At 52.3% G+C, this 22,678-nt stretch overlaps 2 protein-coding genes across 2 annotated transcripts; one reads left to right on the top strand and one right to left on the bottom strand.

Moving 5' to 3' along the window:
* Window positions 1-738: 738 nt before the first annotated feature.
* On the top strand, window positions 739-15,776 carry LOC309677977 (BPI fold-containing family B member 4-like; the record flags this gene model as incomplete). The annotated part of the gene is made up of 15 exons (XM_082490888.1): window positions 739-865; window positions 1,616-1,730; window positions 2,266-2,370; window positions 2,629-2,784; window positions 4,194-4,257; window positions 4,683-4,746; window positions 5,186-5,277; window positions 6,350-6,523; window positions 7,290-7,343; window positions 7,991-8,158; window positions 8,270-8,337; window positions 9,690-9,732; window positions 10,263-10,326; window positions 10,704-10,780; window positions 15,654-15,776. The coding sequence occupies exons 1-15, from the start codon at window positions 754-756 to the stop codon at window positions 15,774-15,776; spliced, it is 1,479 nt and encodes a 492-aa protein (XP_082347014.1). The 5' UTR covers window positions 739-753.
* A 693-nt stretch (window positions 15,777-16,469) lies between these two features.
* On the bottom strand, window positions 16,470-21,818 carry LOC309677976 (protein TENP-like; the record flags this gene model as incomplete). The annotated part of the gene is made up of 15 exons (XM_082490887.1): window positions 16,470-16,538; window positions 16,814-16,890; window positions 16,989-17,052; window positions 17,408-17,453; window positions 18,091-18,158; window positions 18,434-18,598; window positions 18,720-18,761; window positions 19,129-19,305; window positions 19,427-19,518; window positions 19,776-19,836; window positions 20,127-20,172; window positions 20,620-20,757; window positions 20,898-21,005; window positions 21,346-21,445; window positions 21,710-21,818. The coding sequence occupies 15 exons, from the start codon at window positions 21,816-21,818 to the stop codon at window positions 16,470-16,472; spliced, it is 1,362 nt and encodes a 453-aa protein (XP_082347013.1).
* Window positions 21,819-22,678: the final 860 nt, after the last annotated feature.

Raw genomic sequence — 22,678 nt, 5'->3', positions numbered from 1 at the left:
AGGACAACGTAGAGTCTTGACGACTTCCAAAAGAGCCTGAGTGGACCCGAGAGCCCTTCCCAGCTGGCTGCAGCTGATGCAGGTAATACCGCCATCTGTGCATCAAAGCCTCGGCTGGTGAAGACTGCGTGGTGGCAGGGAGCCGTGCGTGGTAGCGGTGCCATCACGTTATAGCTCTGGAAGGATGCACGTGGTGTGCCCAGTGCTCGGCTTCCTCAGCGGGAGATTTAGCTGTGCACCAAGCTCCTGATCGTCTGCCTATAGCTGTCATTTCATAATTACGTTTATGGTAATAATTGTTAAATTAGAAATTTATAGCTAGCTTATTTTTATCGCTTGAGCTTTAGTTTATTGCTTTTGAAAGTTAGAACAAGAGTAATCCTCAGACGCTTCCCTCGGCAAAGACCCTTACCAAAACACGTGTAACTTTTCATCTAAGGGATGCAGAAATAACGACAGCCTAAACATCAGTTCAGGGCAAAAGCAGTTTGGCTTTCTTTTCTGTGAACATGTAGAATATTTTGGGCCAGTCGCATAGGACCAGGAAAGGGTTTTTATTGACCCACACTTGAAGTCTGTCCGTGTGCGGATGTGAACAAGGTGCTGCTGCCCCGGGCTCCAGCAGAGTCTTGCTTGAGGAGGGATTTCTCACTCAACCTCTTTCTTCGTAAAGACACCGGGATCTTTTCTTAGAGGCTTTTTCCCCACTTTTCACTCTGATGTCTCCCTTGCCAGCAGGGGAGTCTTCTGGAGATGACGATGTTGAAGCTTTTTGGAGTCGTCTTTTTCTGTGGCCTCCTCTCGCCCTCTCAAGAAGTCTTGTCCGGTCTGTCCTGCGCCGTCAGTCCAGTGGCAATGCAGAACGGTAACTAGAAAACACGACTTAGGTTTGTTTTGAAAGCTGTGTGGGACCGTGACGTGGAGTAAAACCTCCTGAGCATCTTCATCTTTATTTTATAGTTCCTCAGGGCTGCAGACTTTGCTCAGAGCTTCTGACAGCCATCGCTGGGTTCACGGGTCAGGGAAATCTCTCTGCTCCAGAACTGGGACACGTTTCAGCACCAAACAGCCATACAGAATTTCAGGGCTAGATCTGGATTATTTCCTGGATTCTTTGTCTTCGTTTCTCATTTCCATATTGGAGCAGCTGATATTTGGCAAACAACTGCTGTGAAGTTTAGCAGCCGTGTTAATATTTGCTCCAGTGGAAAAAGAGAGTCTTGTTACAAGTTGCTTGTATTAAAAACAAACAAATAAACAAACAAAACTACTTTACAAATGGGAAACAAGTTGTGAGTTGAAGCACAACCACTGAGAGGAGTCACTGTCATTTCTGGTAGTGGACAACCATACTGTAATCTTTAAGTTGGCGATTTGGGATGCTCTCCGCTGCCGCCCCTCCTGGCTAATTCACTAAGGGCAGATTTGGTTTAGTGCACCTTTTAAAATACCACCCCCCGTGTGATTTGACTGCATGGAGACAGCTAATGACTTTATAAGGAGTTTTGGGGAGCGGTGGGGCTTTGTTATGTGATGCCTTTGCCAGGACAGATCTGACCGAGCGGAGAGAGGTCACCGCTGCAAGTGCTGGTCCTCACGTAGAGATGTTTTCCAGTTCTCTCAGATGCCATACTTCAGAACGGGCTTCTCCAGCAGCACCTGCAGGGCCTTGTGCTCCCAAACATCATGGGTGATGGGGGTCTGCTGAACTCTCCCACCAGCATCACTGGGTAAGTGGAGATCAAGGGCTTCTCTATGAGTGCACCTTCACCATCAATTCTGAAGCAACAAAAGCTGGGCTGCAGCTGGCATGGTTGGCCCGAGTAGTTGTCCTTGTTTTATTTTCATATTGAAATTCTGACCTGATAAAAGTTTTCTGTGTGGTAGCAAGGTGGACGATGAAGTGCACTGCAGGCTGTGGATGCAGATGCAGAATGATGGCTCCGATGCTGCTGTTGATATCTGAGATGCTTAACAGCACTGAGAGAGAGAGAGAGGAAAGTGCCATAGGGAGAAAAAGTTGATTGCTCTATAAAGGTGGAAGCAGTCAACTTCGACCCCAATCTGATTCTAGGCTGCTGCCTTTTGGGTTTCGGCTGCAGACTCTGTCTCTCATCCTCGCGCCGGTACCTCTTGCTTATAATACACATGCCTCCAGCTGGAGGTGGCTGTGGTGATGTGAGTGCTGTAGGTTCCTCAGTGCATACAGCTGCTCAGTAGTTAAGGATGCTTTTAATTTGTGCCAGCTTTTGCCGTTGTTTGCAGACTGCACCTTGTCAAGGTTTGGCTCCCCAAGCTGACGGTGGTGCTGCCGCCAGGAATCGGGGTCCAGCTGACCATCGCCACAAAGCTGGAGCTCAGCGGCAACTGGTGAGTATGGTGTTTCATGGTCGCTGTTATGGGAAAACCCTATCTCCAGGCTTCCCATTGTGTGACGTTTTGCATCTTTTATGTTTTTCTGGGTGTTTCTGGCCTGTAATAAAGCCACAGAGCAGAACAGGCACCAAAAGATGGCTCGTGGCATTTGTAGTGAACGGCAGGAGGTGGAGGTGCAGTTTGTTGCTTTGCTGAGTTTCTCTGGTTGGAGGCTGAGAGATGAAATCTGTTCAACTCATTTACTTTTTTCAGCTTGGTTGGCCTTCTTTCAGATCTAGTTGATATCTTAGTGGATGTGAACATTACTGCAAACATTAAATGCACAAATTTTGAATCGGGCACGGTCCAGGTCGTCATTGAAGACTGCCTCTGCATTCTCGGTGCCATAAAGATCAAGCTCCTTTCTGGGTAAGTGTCTGTGGATTTATGTTTTCCATTGCGTGCAATCCTCTTCTCTTTATCCGATGATCTAGACAGTCTGCCAGGATACAGCCGGTGTTGAGCCGATACAGAGCCAGGCCTCGGGGAAGTAATTTCTTTCCCATTGCCAAAGTCAGTTGCTTCCGTGGAACTGGCAAAAGATTTGGTTGCCGGAAGATGAAGGTTAGCTTGCCCTGTTTGCTCATGGAAATGTCAAGATTTGAAGTATGAGGTTTGGTACCTTTTCCAGTGCACTTTCTTTAGACTTAGCTTTAGACATCGCTTGCCCTGGTTTGGTACTCTGTCTTTGGCTGCTGTCACAGAAAGATGCTGAGCATATGGTCTTTTGGTCTGACTATGATTCTATGATTCTATGATGTGTGTAATTCCATGCAAATGTCTCATCCCTTGCTCAGTCTTATTAAATACTTGGCAGAAAGAATTTGCTGACTTCACGTATTGATGAATGCAACAGTAAATTGATCATGGGAAATATTTTCTTTTATTGCTTTTGAATTACTCACTTTTCAGGTTCATTGAATTTCTCCTAATTAATTTTCGCATTATGCATTATATTTCCATCAGTGCAGCAGCTAGTTTGAAAAATTCTGTGTAAGTGCACAGAGGAACACGACTCACTCACTCTGGGGGGTTATATTTTAACTTTTAGCGGGATTAAAGTAATGGTGTGCAGGAAGTGAGCTCCCTGTGGGGTAAGGGGGTGCGTGGATGTGTGCGATTGGCTTCGTGGCAGTTCCTCAGATGTGTCTGTAGGCAGCACTTGGGCATAAATAACAAGATGCATTATGAATTCCTGCTGTCTGTGACCTGCCGAGTGTGCCACCGCATGTTCTAACTCAATAGTCCAGAAATATATTGATTATCAAAAGTAAATGGCTCTGCTCTGCCTGCAGGCATCACACATCCCAGAGTGATCTATTTAGCAGCAGTGTTGAAATGTTACACAGCAAATTTCTCCTCTTGTTATTCCACATGCAAATTGTTTGTTCGCCATAACAAACATGGAGATATTTTATAAGAGCTTCACCTTCCCTTAACTACAGCACTGATTTAAATACCAGAGGGAGACAACCAAACTCAGGTTACGCTGCGAGAAGCTCACTCCTTTCCTGCAGTGATGTCTGCACACCCCTCGTGCTGAAGCCTCCACTTCTCAGAAATTAGCCCAATTCTCCCCTCGGTGAGGCGAGCAGCTCCTTGCCCTCCCTGCCTTCTGCACACCCCCTGCTCTTGCCAGTATGAGCTGCAGCAGTGTCCCTGAAGGGGTGACTAAGGACGAAGTAGTGTGTGAAATGAAGGCTGGACACCCTTTGGTCTCCTATCCTGGACCTGTGTTTGTAGTGATTGGAATTTTTTTTTTTTTCTGTCTTTTCCAGCTTACTGTCCGTATCAGTAAATGACATAGTGCTTAACAAGCTGCGAGCAACTCTGCCCGGTTTGGTACGCCTGACGATTGCCCTCCTTTCATAGCTGAAACACAGAAGTATCAGGAACAGCATGTTACGAGGTCCCAGCGAGCTGCACTGTCTTTCGGTGTTGTTTTCCCACATCGCTGGCATGTGCCGCTCTGCAGGGATGCCGGTGGCCAGCCTGGATGCTCCCGGAGTGTTTCTGCCTGCAGGGCGATGCCTGAAATATTCCCCCAATCAAAGCAGTCCCCTTTGGCGCGGCACCACAGCTCCAGGGATGCTCCACTGCCCCCGAGTCCTTCACAGCATCCCAGTTGCTGCCTAGTGCCATAGAGCACTCTCTTCCCTGGGGATTTAGATGGAGTGGAGTGGGTCTGATCAGGCTGTAGGGTGACGGCTGCCTGCAGAGGGGTGGCAAGGGGGGCTGAGCTGTTGCATTTCTGCTTTGTGTTGCAGCTGTGTCCAGTAGTTGATATTGTCATCAACCTTGCGAACATCCAGCTCCTGGGCACTCTCAATGGTACGTTTCTTTTGGAGGATCAGGTGCTGCTTCCCCACGTTCCCTGCGGTGGGAAGTGCCCTGTCCCACGTGTAGTCCGTAAGTGCGTCAGGGGGAGGAGCCGCACTTCCGCAGGACTGTTACTGAGCCTTGAATTCACACCTGAGCAGTCCAAGTGAACCATTTGCACCTTGGCCCTCCTTACACCACTTTTATACATCACCCTTGGATTTACCTTATTATATTTGGAGCTCTTTTCGGGCTATATTCTAAAAGTAGAGCCCTCAAAGCTGAATTTGGGGGTGCTTTGACCATTTTGAGTAGCAGGGAGCATCCCGCAGAAGTGAATGCTCGGGACCTGGTTTGGGAGCGTGAGGTCTGCCTGGGAGTTTGCGGGGCCAGGGGAGGAGTTTGTGTTGCTGTTTATTTCCTGATGTAACGATCTTTTTTCTCTGTGAAGCGGTGATCCCAGTCGGCACAGTGGGAACGATTCACTACCAGCTGGCCAGCCTCCCGTTTACCTCTGGCTTGTTCCTTGGGTTGGATTTAGACGTAAGTTAACACTGGATAATGATACCCTGCGGGCGTGACTGCGGCGTGGCGCCTTTCAGACTTCACCTCATCCCACGGGAGCGGTCGTCTCCTCCCAGTACAACCACACGGAGGAGCTGGGCTAATGACTTCTTCTGGAAATGCTAGCTAAATATCCAGATCCTTATCCAACTCACCACTGAGTGACTCTGTGTACTTTTCTTCAAGCTCTCTTTTTATTCTGTTTGCAAACTTACCCTGAGACTGCCTGAGACGGCGTGTCTGCTGTTTGTAACTGTTGGGACGGGCGGTTTTCGTCCTCTCCCCCCTCCGCCTGCGGACTGGGTGTTACCGCTTTGTTTTTTTTTTTTTTGCCTTCGGGATTCAGTCTCTGTGGTGGGTGAACGCTAAACCAAGCTCATGGATGTATTTTTCACTTCTGCCTCGTCGGGGGGGGGGGGGGAAACCAAACAGCAAAACCCAAAGAGTACTTTCAAAGAAGAGAGCTTAAATAAAAGAAAGCGGCGAGCGAGAAGCAGGTGGGCCGTAAGCAACGAAGAACAGGGAGGGCTGGTAACGAACGCTGCGGCCTGTAGGGTCAGCGCTGCGGCTCCTGCTTTGCTGCAGATGCTTCGCCGGGATTAGTCATTGCCCCCACCGCCCCCAGATGGTCAGAGTTGGTCTCCTCCTTCGCAATTAGAGACGGTATTAGTGCCAGTTTGTCGTGGCGTCCGGGGACGGCTCGCGCCTGGCTGGGTGCCGGAGGGAGGGCAGGCAGGGCTGGGACCACCGGGCGGGCAGCACCTCGGCCGCTCGGCTCTGCTTGGAGTGAAATCCCAGGGATGAACCGAAGCAGTGAGTTGTGATTTGGACAAAGCGTGTTATCAGCTGAGAAGGCCTCAGGTACACACTCAGAGCTTTACCAGCTCCTTTTGTCTCTTAAATATAGAGGGATTTGCTCCGAGTCCCTGAGCTGGTGGCGAGAGGAGGGCTGTTTCAGCCGCACAGACCCCGCGCTCTCAGTCTCAAGGATCCGGGTACGCCTCGCGGCTCTGCAGGATCGGCTGAACATCCGCGTCACCTCTCTTTGCAGGGTGTGGTGAAGCAGGTGGGAGGCAGCATCATCCGCCATGACTCATCCGCCTCTGCTTTGCCGCTGATGCTGGACAAGCTTCTGGTCTTGGGACTGCGTCAGAGCTTTCTCAATGCAGTTCTGTCCCTCCTGATCCAGATACCGCCACAGACCTTCACCTGCACGCCAGAAGTCGTGAGTGGAGCAGCACCTGTATTTCATGCCCGGGGAGGTGACAAGGGACGTGTGTCAGCCTGACCTTAGCTCCGCTCAGGGAGCAGGCTGTGCGTGGCATTCGTGGCACGCGTGCGCTGAGCCCGCGGCCGGTCTGGGGTCTGTGTGTGCGTGTGCTCACTTGCGGATGCTCCAGCCCCAGCGCTGCCTCCTTCCTGCTCTTTTCAGAATGCCATAATAGACTGTGCAACCATCAGCCGTTCTTGTTTCTGTACGGGCATCCCCAGAGGCACCTGTACTGGTACATGGACTCCGGGAGGTCTGTAATCCATTTAAAGGAGTCTGCAAAATGTCACTGAGAAAAGGAACTTCGTATATGCAATTCAATTCTCTAGGCGTGTGCAATTTCTGTACCTCCGATCTGTACTTCCATGGGAGGATATTAGGGGTCTACAAACTGACAGATGCTGAAAGCCTCTGAGTTTACAACTTCCACTGCTGGTTGCTCTCATCTTAACAACTGACCGGGAACTGCCCAGGCAGCTGGGGAGCAATGGAGGAGGTGGAGGGCTCAGGGTACTGCTGCAACGTAGGTCTGTGTGTGACTGAGCTGCCCGGGGCTACATGGGAACAGAGTGTGAATGAGGGCTCGGGGACTGACCCCAGGAATGTGAACAAGCTGGCTGGGAACAGGGACACAAGTGGGAGGGGGTGGCCCCAGCAGGATGGCTGTTGCTGAAATCGGCTGGAGTGCTCATCGGTGCTGCTTGCGCTTTTGTTCCAACAGTTCTCTGGTGCCAGCCACCTGCAAGACGCCATCACGACCCTCTTTCCTACTGGGGTGAGTAACTTTTGCTCGTGCGAGGGTTTCACCAGGTCCGAGGTCATCCAAGTGATGCACCTGGACGTGCCGGCATGCTGCTGCCAAAGGTCTCCAGTCCTCTGTTCCCCTCCTCTTGGCCATGCTGAGCATGCACCACGGCCAAGCTGTGCCAGCATTGCTTGAGGCTGCCCCGCTGCCTGACCGGCTGACGGGAGCGGGTGAAGGGACCGGAGGTTTGTGCCCAGCCCTTGGCAGCCTCTGCGCAGAGATCGCTCTCCTGTGTGCCATCAGCTGCAGCCAACCTTTTCCCACAGCCCAAGTAGGGGAACATCTTCTCTGGCAGCTCACAGCCATTGAAAGAAAGAGTTGATAAATGTCTGTCATCTCCTGTTTCCTGGGCACCGCGGGCACCCTCTTATGGCCACAGCGCCCTTAGTGTCCACCTTGGCTTCCTCAGCCCCTTCCTGCCCGCAGCGAGGAGTGCCGACCCGTGCTGCTGCACCTATTTGCTCTGTAAATTTGCCTCGTCCAAAGGTCTGTGTGACCTTGGGGGAGGCCCTACAGATTTATGTGGCCGTGGGAGTCCACCAGAGGACTGCTGGTCCCCTGCCTGGCCAGCGTGTAGGGTGGAGGTAGCCACCTCTATGTGTCCCCGATTCCCACAGTGCTCTGCCTGCTATGAGACCGGTCCTCTGAACATTAAGCTAACGTTGTCTGGGAACCCGCTCATCCTCTTGGAAGAAAACAAAGCCACTGTCGAGCTTTTGGTCATGATTCAGGTGTTCATTCAGCGTTTAGACGGATCCATCCTCAACCTCCTGCTGCTGAAGGCCGTAAGTGTGGATGTAAAGACCTCAAAGCGGTGAAGCGAGCAGCCAGCCGAGGGACTGGCAGCTGGGATGGGGACGTCTCCACGGGCTGATCCTCTCCCTGTCTGCTTGCAGGACCTCGGTCTAAACGCCCACGTGTCGATTGCTGGAGGCAGACTGGTGCTGGCGTTGTCCCTGGGCAGGTAGGCTGTCCCCGCAGCGGCTGCATGGGGGTGGTCGAAGCAAAGCCCGCCGCAACGTTCCCTGAGACCACCCTGGGTGTTCAGCCTGGGAAACTCCGGCTGTCCCGGAGCTCAGGGTACAGGTTCAGATTTCTGGGAAGCGGTGGCCAGAAGAGAGCAGGACAGCCGGAATTCCTCAGGGATGCTCCAGGCGCAGTAACAGCGTGTCCCTCAGTGACACAGCACTGCTGGAGCTGCCCAAACTACTGCAGAAGGGACGGGAGCGTTGCGCAAACACGGCTGTGACAAAGCCGGGCAGTGCTGCCCTCTTACAGGCCGGTGACATTCTCTGCAGCGCAGCGGTACCTCCGGAGCCGCCAACTTGCAATGTTTTTCAGTGTCTGTAAAACAGACATTTCATTTCCCGAATCTGAGAATTTCATAGCTGGCTGATGGCACGAGGTGGACAGGTATCGCCGGCTTTCAGGAAACATTACAGCAGCGGGAAAGTTTTAGGAAACTGGAGGAAAAGTCCGTGTCAGTTTTACGAGAGAGAAATGAGCCAACCTGAATAATTGTAAGACTGTCAGCTTGACTTTGATCCTGGGCAGTGGTTGGAAATGTCTGATGTTGGACATGAGTGATAAAGGAGCAAAGGAAAGTACTGTCATTAATGCCAGTCAAGGTATGATTAAAGATTGGAAAGCATTTCTTATAGTGTGAGGTTTGAGGATTTCAAGCCGTTTAGCTTGTCAAAGAGCTAGATTTAGAAGCAACATTGGCATAGCTTGTATGCAGAGATATAGAGAATAGAAATGCATCAAAGGGCTTTTAATTCAATAGACAAAGATATAACAAGATTCAATAGAAGTAGAAAGGAGAAATTCAAAGTGGAAATAAAGCATACGTTTTAGCTATGGAGATAGCTGTGTGATTGCAATGACAGATTAGGAGCTGTAGCAAATTCTCCAGAGCTCGTGATCTTTAAACCCAGACTGGATGCTTTTGCTAGAAGCTCTGCTCTCAGCTAAACAGGAGCGGACTCCTTTCCTGAGGTGAATAACTGCCTGGGCACGGGAGAGGGAAGGGAAGCCAGGAGCTAGTGTGTGCCCTGTTGCGCTGCCGCTTCGTTTACAAGCAAACAAAAATTAGGTTAAGCTCTTATTTTCCTCTTTTCCTTTCTCTCTTGCGAGTGTGGCAGTGCCTGCTTCTTGTGTTACGATAAAGCGATCCCTTTATGGAGCCCCCGATGGTGCTCTCGGGGATGCCTGCCCTCGGGCAGTAGGGGGTGGCAGGGCTCTCACGACAGGGATCTGTGGGCTCTGGCCGGTGCCTTGGTGTCCGACATGCTGTTTTCTTCCCTTTCCCTGCAGCACTTCCCTCTCCTTGGAGTCTTCTGATGTTGGCATCAGTAACGTAAGTCTCTCGCACCAGTCCAGGCTTTACCGGGTGTGTGGAGCGGCCGAGCGCTGTGCCCTGTGGCTTTGGGGAAGGAGGGAGACACGCGGTCATTGTGTGATGCTGTAACGTGATGGATTACACCTGCTGATGGTCTTACTTGTTAGCTGCTCTACTTTGTAGGTCACAGCAATTCTTCTTTTGCTGCTTCCCCCCCCCCTCCCCCCCCTTCTGCCTTTTCTAATAATGCAAATATAAACCTGAAGTCTGTTTGTTTATTCCCCCCTGCTTTGGCAAAGCCTACATGGAGCTCCAGCAGGAGTTTTACCCGGTAGTAGGTTTCCCAAAGGAAGCACCAAATACAAATCGAGGAAGAAAAGTAGATTTGCTTTAAAGAAAAGAGGGGCTATTTGTTCTTTCGCTGTGTCAGTGGGAAGTGATTTCCAGTGCCGAGGACCGGCTGTCTTCCAGCCGCAGCGCTGGGCTGCGCTTGCTGCTGGCGTGTGCCTGCCAGCGCCGCTCACCCGCTTGTTCCTTCTCTGGTTCAGATCTCGGTCTTGAAGCCACACTGCAGCAGTCTGCTGGTGGAGATGTTACTGCCCCTCATCAACGGTAAGGTGACCGGGATAGCGGTAGCGTTGGGAGTGCTTTGACTGAGGAGGGGAGAGGGGTACGTGTGCGTGGTTGAAAGCTGTAGGAGGAGAGTTGGAGCGATTGGAGGTCTGCGGTTCCCATTTTGAGGCTGTAGGTAAAAGTCCCAACCTTATTCTTACACCATCCACCCCAGCTTCAGTCCTACAGGCCCTGGCAACAGTCAGTGGCAGAGAGCGTAAAGAAAGCCGAAACGCATCGCGTGTGGTGCCACTGCTGTAGTCTGTGCCTCTTGAGCAGCTCTGCTGCCTTCACCCTCCCCGGGAGCGGCGCTGTCGTGGGGCGGGAGGTGGGCTCCCCCCTCCGGCGGGGTGTAAGGACCTGTCTGTCCCCTGCAGGTGCTCTGGGCATCGGGATGCCTCTGCCAAACGTGCTGGACATTCCCTTAACAAAGGTGGATATTCAGGTGTTAGTGGTAAGTGTTCAGAAGGGCTATTTCCTCCTGCAAGGCACCAGTGCAGGTCACCGGGGCTGTGTCTAGCAGGACCCTGCCGGTGGTGGGTTAGTGTGCAAGAGCTGTAGATTTTAAGCCTTGAAAGGCCAGAAAGGGTTGCTCTGTCTGACCTCCCTCAGCTCAGAAAATGCTGCCCAAGTACTTCCTGCCCATGAGTGTTATCAAACCAGGTAGGCAATGAACGATGTTGCTGGTTCCCCGGTCCAGGCTGCCTCTCCTTTCTGCAGAACTCTGTGAGAGCAGCTGTGATGTGGGTCCAGGGGGTCTGGCAAGCCCCTTCGAGTGGCACCATTCAAAGGGTCTTGAATTGCACCAAATTCCAGCCCCGTGCATCCTGGAGATGTCCCAGAGGAGCTGGGATATTCTCCGACATTTCCCAAAGGGTACCCTGCCCTCCTTATGCCAAACTTGCATTTTTTTTCCAAGAGGGTTTTCCGTTCACTGTGTGTTGCTGACAAGCTGTTGGGAACCAGCATCCCTCGAGGTTGGGAAATAACACGGATGTGTCGTTCCTTGCACTTCTTCAGGGCCTGCTGCTGATTCTTGTGTGAGCCGGGGAGTAGGAGGCACGGAGCCTTTCTGGGCAGAGAAAGAGCAAGAAAGACCAGCGAGGATGGAGCATCGAGACCAGCATTATCTACTTTTCTTTTCCAAACTTGATTCTTGATAACATTTAAGACACTTCAAAGTTAATTGGCTCGTGTTGCGTACTAAGATACTTGCATACGCCAAAACCTGATAGGCAGCTCTGTGTACAAATATTTATTTAGAGAAATTAGCATGGTTTTGGGGTCACAGTTATAGCAGTTGCATGTGATGCCGCAGTGGAATTGTTAAATTTGTTCTGAGGGAAAATTGTTCTTGGTATAATGGAGAAGCGAACTTGTTGCATACGGCTTTCCGAGTAAATGTCACCATCCACGTTCCGAAGGGTATGAAGTGCTGAGCGGGAGCTCAGGATACATTTGTCATTTAACCCTTTTAATAAACATTCCTACTTTTTTAGTGCTTGAAATGAGGTTCTGCTTCCTGGTGCTTCTCAGAGGGGGTATCTTTCCTGCCTCCTGCTGTGGGATCTGGTTCCTTTGTGGCAAGTGATATTTTGGGTTTTGGTTTGAAAACTTTTTCCACTCAAGCTTCCGGAGGAAAAAAAACTTGGATATTCAGCGGCTACTCCTGGCTCGGGTAACCTACTGAGCAAATGCTAGTTCACAAGCAGAAACCAGAATGAAAATAAATTTCCAAAGGTCATGAAGAATTTCCCAAGCGGAAGGGAAAGCCTCATTACCAGATAACTGGGAAGCAGTTGGGACACTGGAGCACACCCATCTGCCTGCAATAGTCCATGTCTCCTTAGACTGATGGAACAGTCCGTTGGTCTCTGTATACCCCGGTCTCATGGTTTCAGCTGGGATGGAATTAACTCCCTCGCTTAGCAGCTGGTGCAGTGCTGTGTTTTGGATTTGGGATGGAAAATACTGTTAGTAGTGCGCTAATGGTGTTGGCTGTTGCAAAGCTCTCAAGGCCTTTCCTGCTTCTGACACAGCTGGAGGGGGCACAAGAAGTTGGGAGGGGACGCAGCTGCGACAACGGACCCCAACCGACCGAAGGGATGTTCCATACCATGTAACGTCACGCTCAGCATATAAAGCTGGGGGAAGAAGAAAGAAGGGGGGCATGTTTGGAGTTATGGTGTTTGTCTTCCCAAGTAATGGTTATATGTGATGGAGCCCCACTGTCCTGGGGATGGCTGAACACCCATGGGAAGCAGGGAACGAATTCCTTGATTGCTTTGCTTGTGCGCGGCTTTTGCTCTACCTATTAAACTGTCTCTATCTCAACCCACCAGTTTTTCCTCACTTTAACTCTTCTGATTCTCTCCCTCATCGCAGCTTGGGCGGGTGGGCGAGTGGCTGCGTGGTTCTAGCTTCCAACTGGGGTTAAACCACGACACCCAGGAAAAAGAATTTGGGCGTTTTTGATTTCAGAAGAACAAGTGATTCCTGGTAAAAAATAAATAAAACAGGTCTTAAATGGCCTCTCAAACACCTGCTTCTCCCAGCACTAGATGTTAATACTAGTGTGTTATTTATTGCTAGTGTCCCCAAAACTAATGGCTGTATGTCACCGTTCAAGCATGGGTGATGCACAGAAGAAGTCTGGCACCGATCAGGTAAGGGACAGGGGCAATATCCTGTTCTGCATCTCTGCCTAAAGGTACAAATAGTTCAATATCTGCCGGGCCAAAGCCCGTGGTTGTTGCATTAATTTCCAGCATCGCAATGAGATATTGCGGAGGAATCACCAAACACAGCAGAAGACATGCTGGACCTGTCTGCAGTCCCGGTTTATGCGAACTGCCCGTAGCTCTCCTCTGCTGGGCCAGATGGTGGTATGCACTGTCATCGCGTGGGCTGGCATGTCTTGTGTCGCGGCAGGAGGGTTTTGGGTGGGTTGAAGTACACGGTAACGCTGAAGATGGTGTTTCAGCGAGTCTGAATGGCTCCTTCAGTTCCCAGCCCCGTGCAGGCTGATGGTGCTGGTGGGACCGTGCTCTCCAAAGGATGTTCAGCTGATGGTAACAGGGACCTTGCCCTGTCCCCAGGCAGAAATGATGCTCCTGCGTGGTGATGGCACTCCCCGCTCAAGCAGCGTGCTGCGGGCAGCCCCAGCTAAACCATGTGGGGGAGGAGTTTCGGCGAAGCGAGGTGTGAACAAGAGGGAACGCTGTGGACTATTGGGCTGTGGCTGTGGGCCAGGAGCGGGCAGCTTCAGACCCCGCTGCTCCTGCTGTGTGACACCAGTATGGCCGTGGCGCTGGCAGAGCGGGGTTTTGGGGGGCCCTGTTGCCTGGTGGGCAGGACAAGCAGCCCCATGGGCCTGCGCTCACGGCTGCTTTGTGCCATCTCGGGGTTACCAGGCTGATGGGGCTTGGCTTCTCCATCCACCCTTTTTGCCCGCAGATTGGCATAACGGGCTTCGTTTGTACAAGGTTTTGTTCTGTTTCCTGAGCAAACACCTTTTGTATGGTAAGTAAAGTTTAGCAGCTTTTTTTTTTTTTTTTTTTTTTTTTTTTTGCACACTCTCTTGGCCAGCACTTCTGTGTGCATTCTGGTTTGTGGGGGGAGGCTTAATTTTGCTAGCACGCCACAGAGTAATCCGCGATGTGTCACTGTCCCAGGGGTCTGTTTGACCCGAGAAGGAAAAGGCAGTGGGAAGAGTGTTAACCGGAGAGCTCGCGGTCATTCAGAGCCGGGGCAGGGACCGCGCGAGCCTGGGATTGCAGAAAAGCAAAAAAAATCGTCTTGTGCATCTGGAAACAGCTTTTCCTTCTGGGGCCTGGCCTCTCTTGTGGCGCCTGTCGCACGGCGGGGAGCGGGAAGGAGCAGAGGAACTTTTTCGAAAGGAAAGGGCAGCATCTCCTCGGTGTAAGTCGTTACTTCTGCAACTTGTAGATCTAGTGCTCTGAATTGCTGGTGAGTTCAAGAGTAGATCCGCAGCAGGAAACCACAAGTCAGAATTCATAAGAACTGGCACAATTCTGTCCGCAGTGGAAAAACCACTAAACAGTCATTTTCCAGCCTGCCGGCACCCCAACGCACTGGAAAATCTTTCTATGGGTGAGCAGCGGGAGCGGGGTGCGACGGGCTGGCTGCTCTGCCCGGGCTGTGCGCGGGACTTCGGCGCTCCAGCTTTTGATCCAGGAATGTCCTGGTAAAGCTTCATCCCTCTGCTGCTCCACCGTGTCGTGAACAAAATTGGTCCTGTGTTACCTCAAACCAGGACACACGAGCGCTGGCAAAGGGGGTTAGTCTCTGTTTCTCCAGCATTTGGACTGTCCGGCTGTCACGTCCTGCTCCGTGTGCCTCCAGCAAGGGAAGCCGTGCGTCCTGCGGGGCCCTGGGATACTGCCCAGGAAAATGATGGATTTTGTTTATGCCAAAGGCGTGAATACAAACACTTTTTTTCGGCATTTCTTTTTTTCAGGTAAACCCGAAGCGGCTGCTGGGGACAGCACTGGCTGTGTCCTGAGGATGCGGCTGTGCTGGGGGGGTCAGTGTATCGGGTGAGAGGAGGGAGCAGCAGAAGACCCCAGTCCTCCCGCGTAAGCCGGCTCTGGCCCCGAGCCCGCGGCCGGTGCCAGGTAGGACGTGTGGGGCGGGGAGGTGGGGGGGGCAGCTCCCGTGACCCCAACCCTACGCTGGAGATGCAGAGCCACACAGTAAAGCCTAAAGCCAGAATAGCCACTGGCAAACAAATACATCTTTTTACCACTGTAGCTTATTCCTTTTGGGAAACTGGTTTAAGATATATTAGTCAAAGAATAATGGTTGCAGCTCTACCAGGAAACTTTTATTAGGAGCAGTTCCCACTATTGCCAACTTTGGGCATTAAAATCATTAGTCAGGTCCCCAAGCTGGGCGTACAAACCTTCAGGGTTTTTTACTCCTTATAATAAATCAACTTGGCTTGTTTTGTTTGCTTTCCTTTCTCTCAGTCTCTGAAATATGAGGTTTTGAAGTGCTTCTCAGCAGCTCCGGAGGCTACAAATGATGCGTATAGCTGTTGCGAGTGAAAGCAGATGTGTACGTAATTAATATGGTTTTGTGGGCATCTCCATTGCAGACCTTACGTGAGAGCGGCGCAGCCAGCAGTGAGGATGCTCTCCCTGGGCATCGGCGCAGCGACGCGCTCACCCTGTCCGGGGGCAGCTGCCAACAGCACCCAGCGATGGAGCAACTCAGATGGCTTCGGGAGCTCCCTTACCAGCCCGCCCTTCCATTTTGGGCCCTCAAATCTGTTGTGTGGTTTCCCCCCCCCCCTCCCCCTTCAGTTTGCTGAACAACCTCTCGAGCGTGGAGGTGCCTTTGGTCAGTATAGGAAAGAGCATTCCGATATTGACAAGCGCGGCGGGCGCGTGCCGAGCCGGCGGGCAGCCGCCCGCGGGGGCGCGTAGCACCGGCTGTACCTGCGCAGTCACATTTCATTCAGCATCTTCTCTGTGGTGAGCTTTGTCAGAAGTATAGTTTTGAAAACATAACTGCCTTCAAGTCTAAAATTAGAAACTATTGTGTAGACGGGTGGTTCTTTTTTTTTTTTTTATCCTCCCTTCTTTCTGACCCAGGGAAAACCACCAGCTGTAATGTTCCCATAGTAACACGAGAAATAGAGGAAAAGCAGATGAAAGATCTCTTGTTGGTAAGGGCCGTGTCGTTCTGCAGCTGAGAGCAATGGGGCTGCTTTGCATTCTTCTGAATTAGTGGAATTTTCATGCTCCCTTAACTAAATATGAGGTCTGTACTGGTACCAGGTCTTAGCCAGACAAAATTCAGCTGTCTTTAGGTACAAATTGTTGAGGGGGGGGGGAAAGTCAATAGTCACACCAGAAAATGCAGTATGAAAGAGAAATGTTTAATTAAAGTATGGAACATGGTTACAATCCATCCTCTTTGTGCAATAAAAATACCACAAGTAAGACTGGAAGAGAGCGCCGCTAGTGCAATGCCGTTATTATCCTAAATCTGAGAAAGTGTTGGTTTAGGAAGGTAAGAAAGAATATTTTCAACATTTCAAGCAGTGACAAAACACAAAACGTGATTTAAGAGTCAACAGAACAGTTTTGCCACCGTTTTACTTCAGCCACCAGACTTCAGCCCAGGGTGGTCTCCTCTCCAGGCCTCGCCTCTAGCTTGAGGTTGCAGGGGACCAAGACGTAGTCCTAAGCAAGGGGAGGAACGAGGGCTGAGCAAGGTCCCCCTGTGGCTCACGGGGCTCTGTGCAGGCCAACGGCCCCTCCAGCACAGCCATTGCTCATACCTCCATAGAGGCTAGAGAGGAACGATGCCTATTTAAAGCGGTGAAACTTGGTTGTGTGGGTTAACAGAGCTAGAGGAGCAGGCTCCGATTTATTCGGGAGCCAGGAGGTGAGCATCGCTCCCGGCTTCTCTTTAAATCAAACATAGCAGGGAGCAATTTAAATCTTTTATTTCTCACCTTGTGAATCACGACGTTGACGTCGGTGTAGGTAAAGCTGAAGATGTGGGGCAGGAATATGCCTTCGCTCAGGACCACTAGGAAAAAAAAAAAGAAGAGGGCAAGTGTCCAGCTGGGTGCTGCCTTTGTCCTCATCCCATGCGGCAGCACCGCTGCACGGCTGCCGGCTCCTCACCGTTCATCTGAGCCGGTACCTCCTCACGGATCGTGGGCAAAAACAACTCCTCCAGCACGGCAGCCTGCCAAAGGGAATGCCGCGGTCAGCTCGCTTATGGCGTGACGCTACAGCAGAAGGAGAGGGGCAGGGAGCAGCCGGAGAGGGGTCCTGATGCTCATTGCACCTCTCCTAATCCCGCACAGACCTGCCTCTCCCTTCTGCAGGGTGCAGCGAGCACCCAAAGTCAATATTTCCCTGCTGATAACCGCTGCTTGGGATGGCTCAGGGCAGTCTAAGTGCAGCTGAGGGCGAGCAGGCTGTTAGAGGACGGTGCTGGGGCAGGGGATGCTGCATTCAGCAAGTCACAGCAGTGTGGTGCAAGGAGGGGACGCGGCTGCGCTCGGTCACTCGGGGGGTGCGTGGCTGGGGGCACCTACCGGCACGGAACCCACGTCGGAGGTGGCCAGGCTGAGCTCAATCTCCCTGGAAAACAAAGAGCGGCACGGGAGGTGCTTGTAATAAGTTGTCCGAAGCAGTGACTTTCCTGTTCCCCCAAACACCACGGCTGAGTCGGGGACCAAGCCAGCGGTGAATTGGGTGCCTGGGCACATGTGAGCCTGACTTCCCCCCCGCCCCCCCAGACAGAACAGCAAGGGCTTGAGGACATTTTGGCCCCCCAGGACTGGGACGGAACAGCTTTCGCGGGGCCCTGCCGAAGTGGGCGGGCTGTGCTGGGGTGCGGGGACTGGGGCGCGGGATGCTGCGGGGCCGGGGAGCGATGGGCAGCCGCAGGCTGTGTTTGCTGATGGGGTTGGTCGAGCGTGTGCTCTCCCGGCAGCGGTGTCGGTGGTGTGGCAGGAACAGGCAGAGGCAGTCGGTGTTGGCGTGTGCCGGTCGCCCGCGTACGCCTGTGCTGACCGCGAGGGGTGGAAAGGTGCAATTTCCACTTTTCTTTCTAACCGTGTTACTGGAGTCTCACAGTTTCCCTCGTGATAGAGCTACCTCTCCGGTGCCCAAACCACAAAAGCTAAGAAATCCCTGGGTCGCTTTGCCTCTGCTCTCCCTGCTATGACTGGGACACATCCCCTTTGAGGGCTGGGAGCATAGCTGGGTTCATTACTCTATCCCTGCTGCAGAGATCATCATCCTTGTGTCGACGACGCTAAGGAGGAGTCCTGCAGTCATATCCTGCGAGGGGAAAAGAGAGGGCAGGATCAGAGGGAGCAAACGGTCCCGCTTCAGCTTTCAATAGCGGGATGCGATGAACCCATCCGTGTGCCGCCACCTGCGACGTCCTCCTCATGCCCTGCGCTACCCGATGGAGGCAAACGCTGCTCGGGACCGTGAGGGCTGTGGCGGGTAAAGGCTAAATGAGCCCCCTGCAATAGCTGCAACCGGGTCAGGTCTTGGAGCAAAGGGCATTGCCTGCGTGTATCTCGGGCACGCTCGCAGCGCACACTCACCACATTCACACTCAGGAAGCTCTGGAAAGCTGGTGATCCTGCCCCAACGTGGACGGTGAGGAAGAGCTTCAGGGCTGCCTTGCCTTCCTCCAGCACCACCCGAGGAGAGCTCCTGAACATGGCTTGCATCACCACTGGTAGGTCCTCCTGGAAGAGGGAGCCCATCTGCCGAGGGAGGGGGGTTATTTCTGGGCACGGCAGCCATCCCCCGCGCCCCCGGGGTGGTGGGCAGGGGGACGGGGTCGCTGCCTGAGCTGGGGCTGGAGCGAGAGCAACAGTAACGAACCTGAGTAATCTTCTGTGCCATGGAGGCGGTGGTCAGCGGGCTCTGAAAGACAAAGCACAGCTTGTGATCCGACTGATGGCTGCCCGGGGCTGCTGCCCTGGGGCTCGTGTCCAGCATGGTTGTGCAGACCTTGCGGTGAGCACTGTGCCATGTGTGGGTATGCGCAGGAGCCTTCCTGCACGCCAGCACGCGCCATGGGTGGCATTCTGGTTACTCTTCATGGCACATTCTCCATCCATTATTAGATCAGCAATATTTTGGGGAGCCCGGGGGTGAAGGGCTGCAACTCCCACGGGCACTCAGAGACATCCTCATCTCTTTGCAGGAGTACACGGCTCCTCCAAGCCATTCATGGGACAGGGATGTCCCTCCAAATGCATATTTTATACTCTTTCCTTGCTCTACTCACCGGGATGGTCATGTTGAAGGCTCCAGCCATTTCCAGGGCGAAGAAGAGGCTGGTGTAGAAGTGCTCAGAGAAAGCCAGGGTGAGGTGGGAAGGGCTGGAGCTCGCCGGCTCGGGCATGCTGAATGGCACGGGGCTGACTGGCAGGGGGATTGCCATCCCCACCACCTGGAAAGTCGTCTGCAGGGACATGGGCAAAGAGAAAAGGAGTTGGAGGTGGCTCGGGGCATGTAGCACTGGGAGGAAGAGGCTCTCCCAAAGCCTGGAGCTGGGCTGTGAGTGCTGGAAAGCGAGGACTTACTTGCAAGGATATGGTGATTCCCTGCTCGGAGAACATGGGTGCAGCCAGCGGCAGGTACTGGACCTGGCAGCTCGGCGTGACGGGGAACTGAGCTGCAAACCGAGCAGAGGGATGCTCAGAAAGAGGAGGGGAGCGGTGACGGCAGGGTGGGGTTGGGAAGTGTCTGGGTTTCCCAAGTAAAGAGATGGAGAAAGAGATCAGGGTGGAGGGAGAGGGTCCCTGGGGAGATGGTGGAGCTGCTGCTGCTGGGTTTCTGCTGCAGGGTGGGAGCCTGTCCTACCTCATGAGCTGCCCCAAAATGAGCCCCAATGCCCTTAGTCTGTAATGAGACTGAAAGCCAAATGCTCACCTGTCAGAGACATCAGCCGTTCGTTTGGCAAAAGCAGCAATTTGGAGACTTCCAGGCAAATCTATGGAATAAAGAACAAAAAGAGAGGTGGTAGACAAACATGGGGATCTGCTGGCTTCAGGTGTCCCCTAAACACCTCTGATGCGGGGATTCCCATCAGCTGGCCACGTGGCAGCCAGGATCCAGGGGCTGGCAGCGTTCGGTGACCATGGGGCTGCTGCTCCTCAGCCCAGGTGCGGGGATGCAGGGGAGACCTGGCAAAGCACCAGGTTGACTGAAAGTGCTCTAATTCTTACAGAACCGTACACCTTTGTCTTCTCCTGTCTCACACCTTTACAAAATTTATGTTACCTTGTCGACGTTAATCTCCTTGTCCACATCAGAACTAGAGGACTTGCTGGATGAAAACAACAGAACGGAAGAAATTAGGTGAGAACCAGCTCAGCCAAGGGCAGGTAAACATCTTTTATCTGACCCAAAAGGCATCTAAAGACAGTATTAGCACTATTTTCTATCCTCTATTAAGCTACAATTACAATTCAGAATCCTAAAACATTGAAGAATTGGCGTTGGACTTGGATTAGAAATATTCCTGCTACACTACTTTAAAAGATCCTCTCCTTTATGGGAGAATGAAACTCTCCTGAAATGCGGGGAAACCAACCTTGCACGCAGAACAAAGTTCCTCCCATGAAGATAAAGCTTTTGCGCTAACCTTTGTAAGCTTTAAGGGCAGTAAGCGGATCTTAGTCATACCACCTTCCTGCCTAGAAATGTTTGTGCCTCAGTTTCTTCTTTTCCCCTGCTACCCAGATCCCATAAGAAGGAAAACCGCGGGGCTGACCTTTCTGTCTCCTCAGTGCTCTGCATCTCCTCCATGCTGGTTTTGCAGCCAGAGGTCACCATCTCCAGGTTCCCTTCGGGGTTCATTTCCACGTGGAGGTCCGACAGGATGGACAATCTCATCATCTTGGTGGTCGAGCTGTGCCAGGGAAGGAGAGGCGGAGGCTGGAGCGCAGGGGCTGCTCCCGGTCCCGCTCGCAGACGGCGGGTGCTGGATGCGGCCCCGTGGCTCCAGCCAGGAGCTTGGTCTGCTTCCAGCCCCGCAGCCCCAGCACTCACGGGGCGGGTGTGATGCCGAGGTCCACATCGATGCTCAGCCGCAGCCCGGTGTCAGGGATGAGTGTCAGCGACAGCTCGGCAACTTTGACGGAGTTGATTTGGTTCCCGCTGGAGCAGAAATGAAGGTGTCAGGAGACCAGCACAGACTGATGGGCAACCCCTGGCTGCTCTCATGGTGGGCAAACCCCCAAAGTCCATGAGATCTCCACAGTGCATGGATAAATCAGTGCCCCAAGGGTGGCTCTGGGACTGCTGCCCTTAGATCCCAAAGGAGGATCCAGAAGCTTGTTCCTAAACCGCTCTGGCAAACAGCTGTCAGTCTCCAGGAGGATTTTTGCCCTTGCTGGCAAAATGCCTTTGTGATGATATTTAAAGCGCTCCAGCTAAACACCAGTGTGAACCAGTGGTACAGCAGCAAAGCCTGGGCAAGGCAGAGCCGCGGACTCACCTGCTGGGCTTTGGGGAGCTGAGAAACAGGTCTGGGACTGTCGGGGTCATTAGGTCCTGCCTGAGGACTGCCTCCGCATGTGGCTTTGAAACCTCAGCAACTGTAAAATAAGGCAGATATTTTGTGACACCGTCTGGAACTTGTGGTCTGATGCACAGAGATGCAATGTGCCCAGGTGACACGCTTGCATCCATTACTAACGCCCCCCTCTTACTAGGTATAGAAAAGGGATGGTGAAAGTGAGCTGATTAATGGCTCATAATAACTTTCTGGTGACAGTATTCGGTATTTTATCACCAGTCTGAAAGATGCTGCTCCCTCCTCTCCCTGCTGATGGCGTGGGAGATTCGGGGTCTGGACTTACAGTAGTTCAGTCCTGATGGGGTGAGGATGCCCCCGCAGTCGGGTGACCTGGTGGTGTAAGCAGGGACCAGGAGACTCAGGAGGATGCTCAGGGTGCGGAGGTTGGCCATGCTGGCGCCTGGAGGAAGAGGGCAGTCGCAGCAGCCCGGTCAGAGCAGCGTGGCACTGGCCCGGCCACCGAGGCACAGAGCCACACTCAGGAGCCACGGATCTGCTCCCGGGTCGGGTTCGTGGTCCCGAGCTTGTCAGCATTTATGCAATAACAAGGCATAGCTCTCATGTAGCGCTTGGGGATTTAAAAGCCCTAACGGAAGGCTCAGCCTTGAAAACGCCCTGCAAGTACGCGAGCTGGAGTGGTGCTTGCAGCAATGCCGTGCCTGCTGAAAAGCACATAATGGCCTACAACTCTACAACTGGTGTAAAAGTAGCAAATAAAGAGGAGCTAGAATTAGTTGAGGAAGGAATGGAAGTTATGGAGGAGGCTAAAGTCAAATAAAAAAGGGAAAGCGTTACCGACCTCTCTGAAAAACATTTGGGAATTGTTTGTAATGCTCTTACAATATGGAGAAAACAAGTAATTCAGAAGGTTTAACCAGCAGAAAATACACATATTTATATCAGTCTTTGCAGAAAGTGGACTTCTGACCAGAACTGACCCTTTCAGAGACATCCCAAAGTAAGTACAAGCAAAGCCTATATCAATCTATTCAGTTTGCAAATGCATCTTTACCTTTCCTGGCCAGTCTTCCCATTCTTCTGACTCAGTCTGTGTCTTGCCGTGGCCGCACCAAGGATTTGTGCTGGCTTTATATACCTTCACAGCCAAGGCTGATGGGGCAGAAATTGGCAGAGAGGGCTGGAAACCAGGACATTGGGTGGACACTTTGTTTTATATAGCATTTTTATTGTTTCTCCATACACTTGATTACATTGGCCGTGGACCTAGTGAGGTGAACAGCAGGTGCTGGGG

Source organism: Vanellus vanellus (assembly GCF_965231255.1).
Source record: "Vanellus vanellus genome assembly, chromosome: 15".
NCBI classification, from domain to species: domain Eukaryota; kingdom Metazoa; phylum Chordata; class Aves; order Charadriiformes; family Charadriidae; genus Vanellus; species Vanellus vanellus.
The sequence above is the reverse complement of the archived record's forward strand: the minus strand, read 5'-3'. Positions and strand labels throughout refer to the sequence as shown.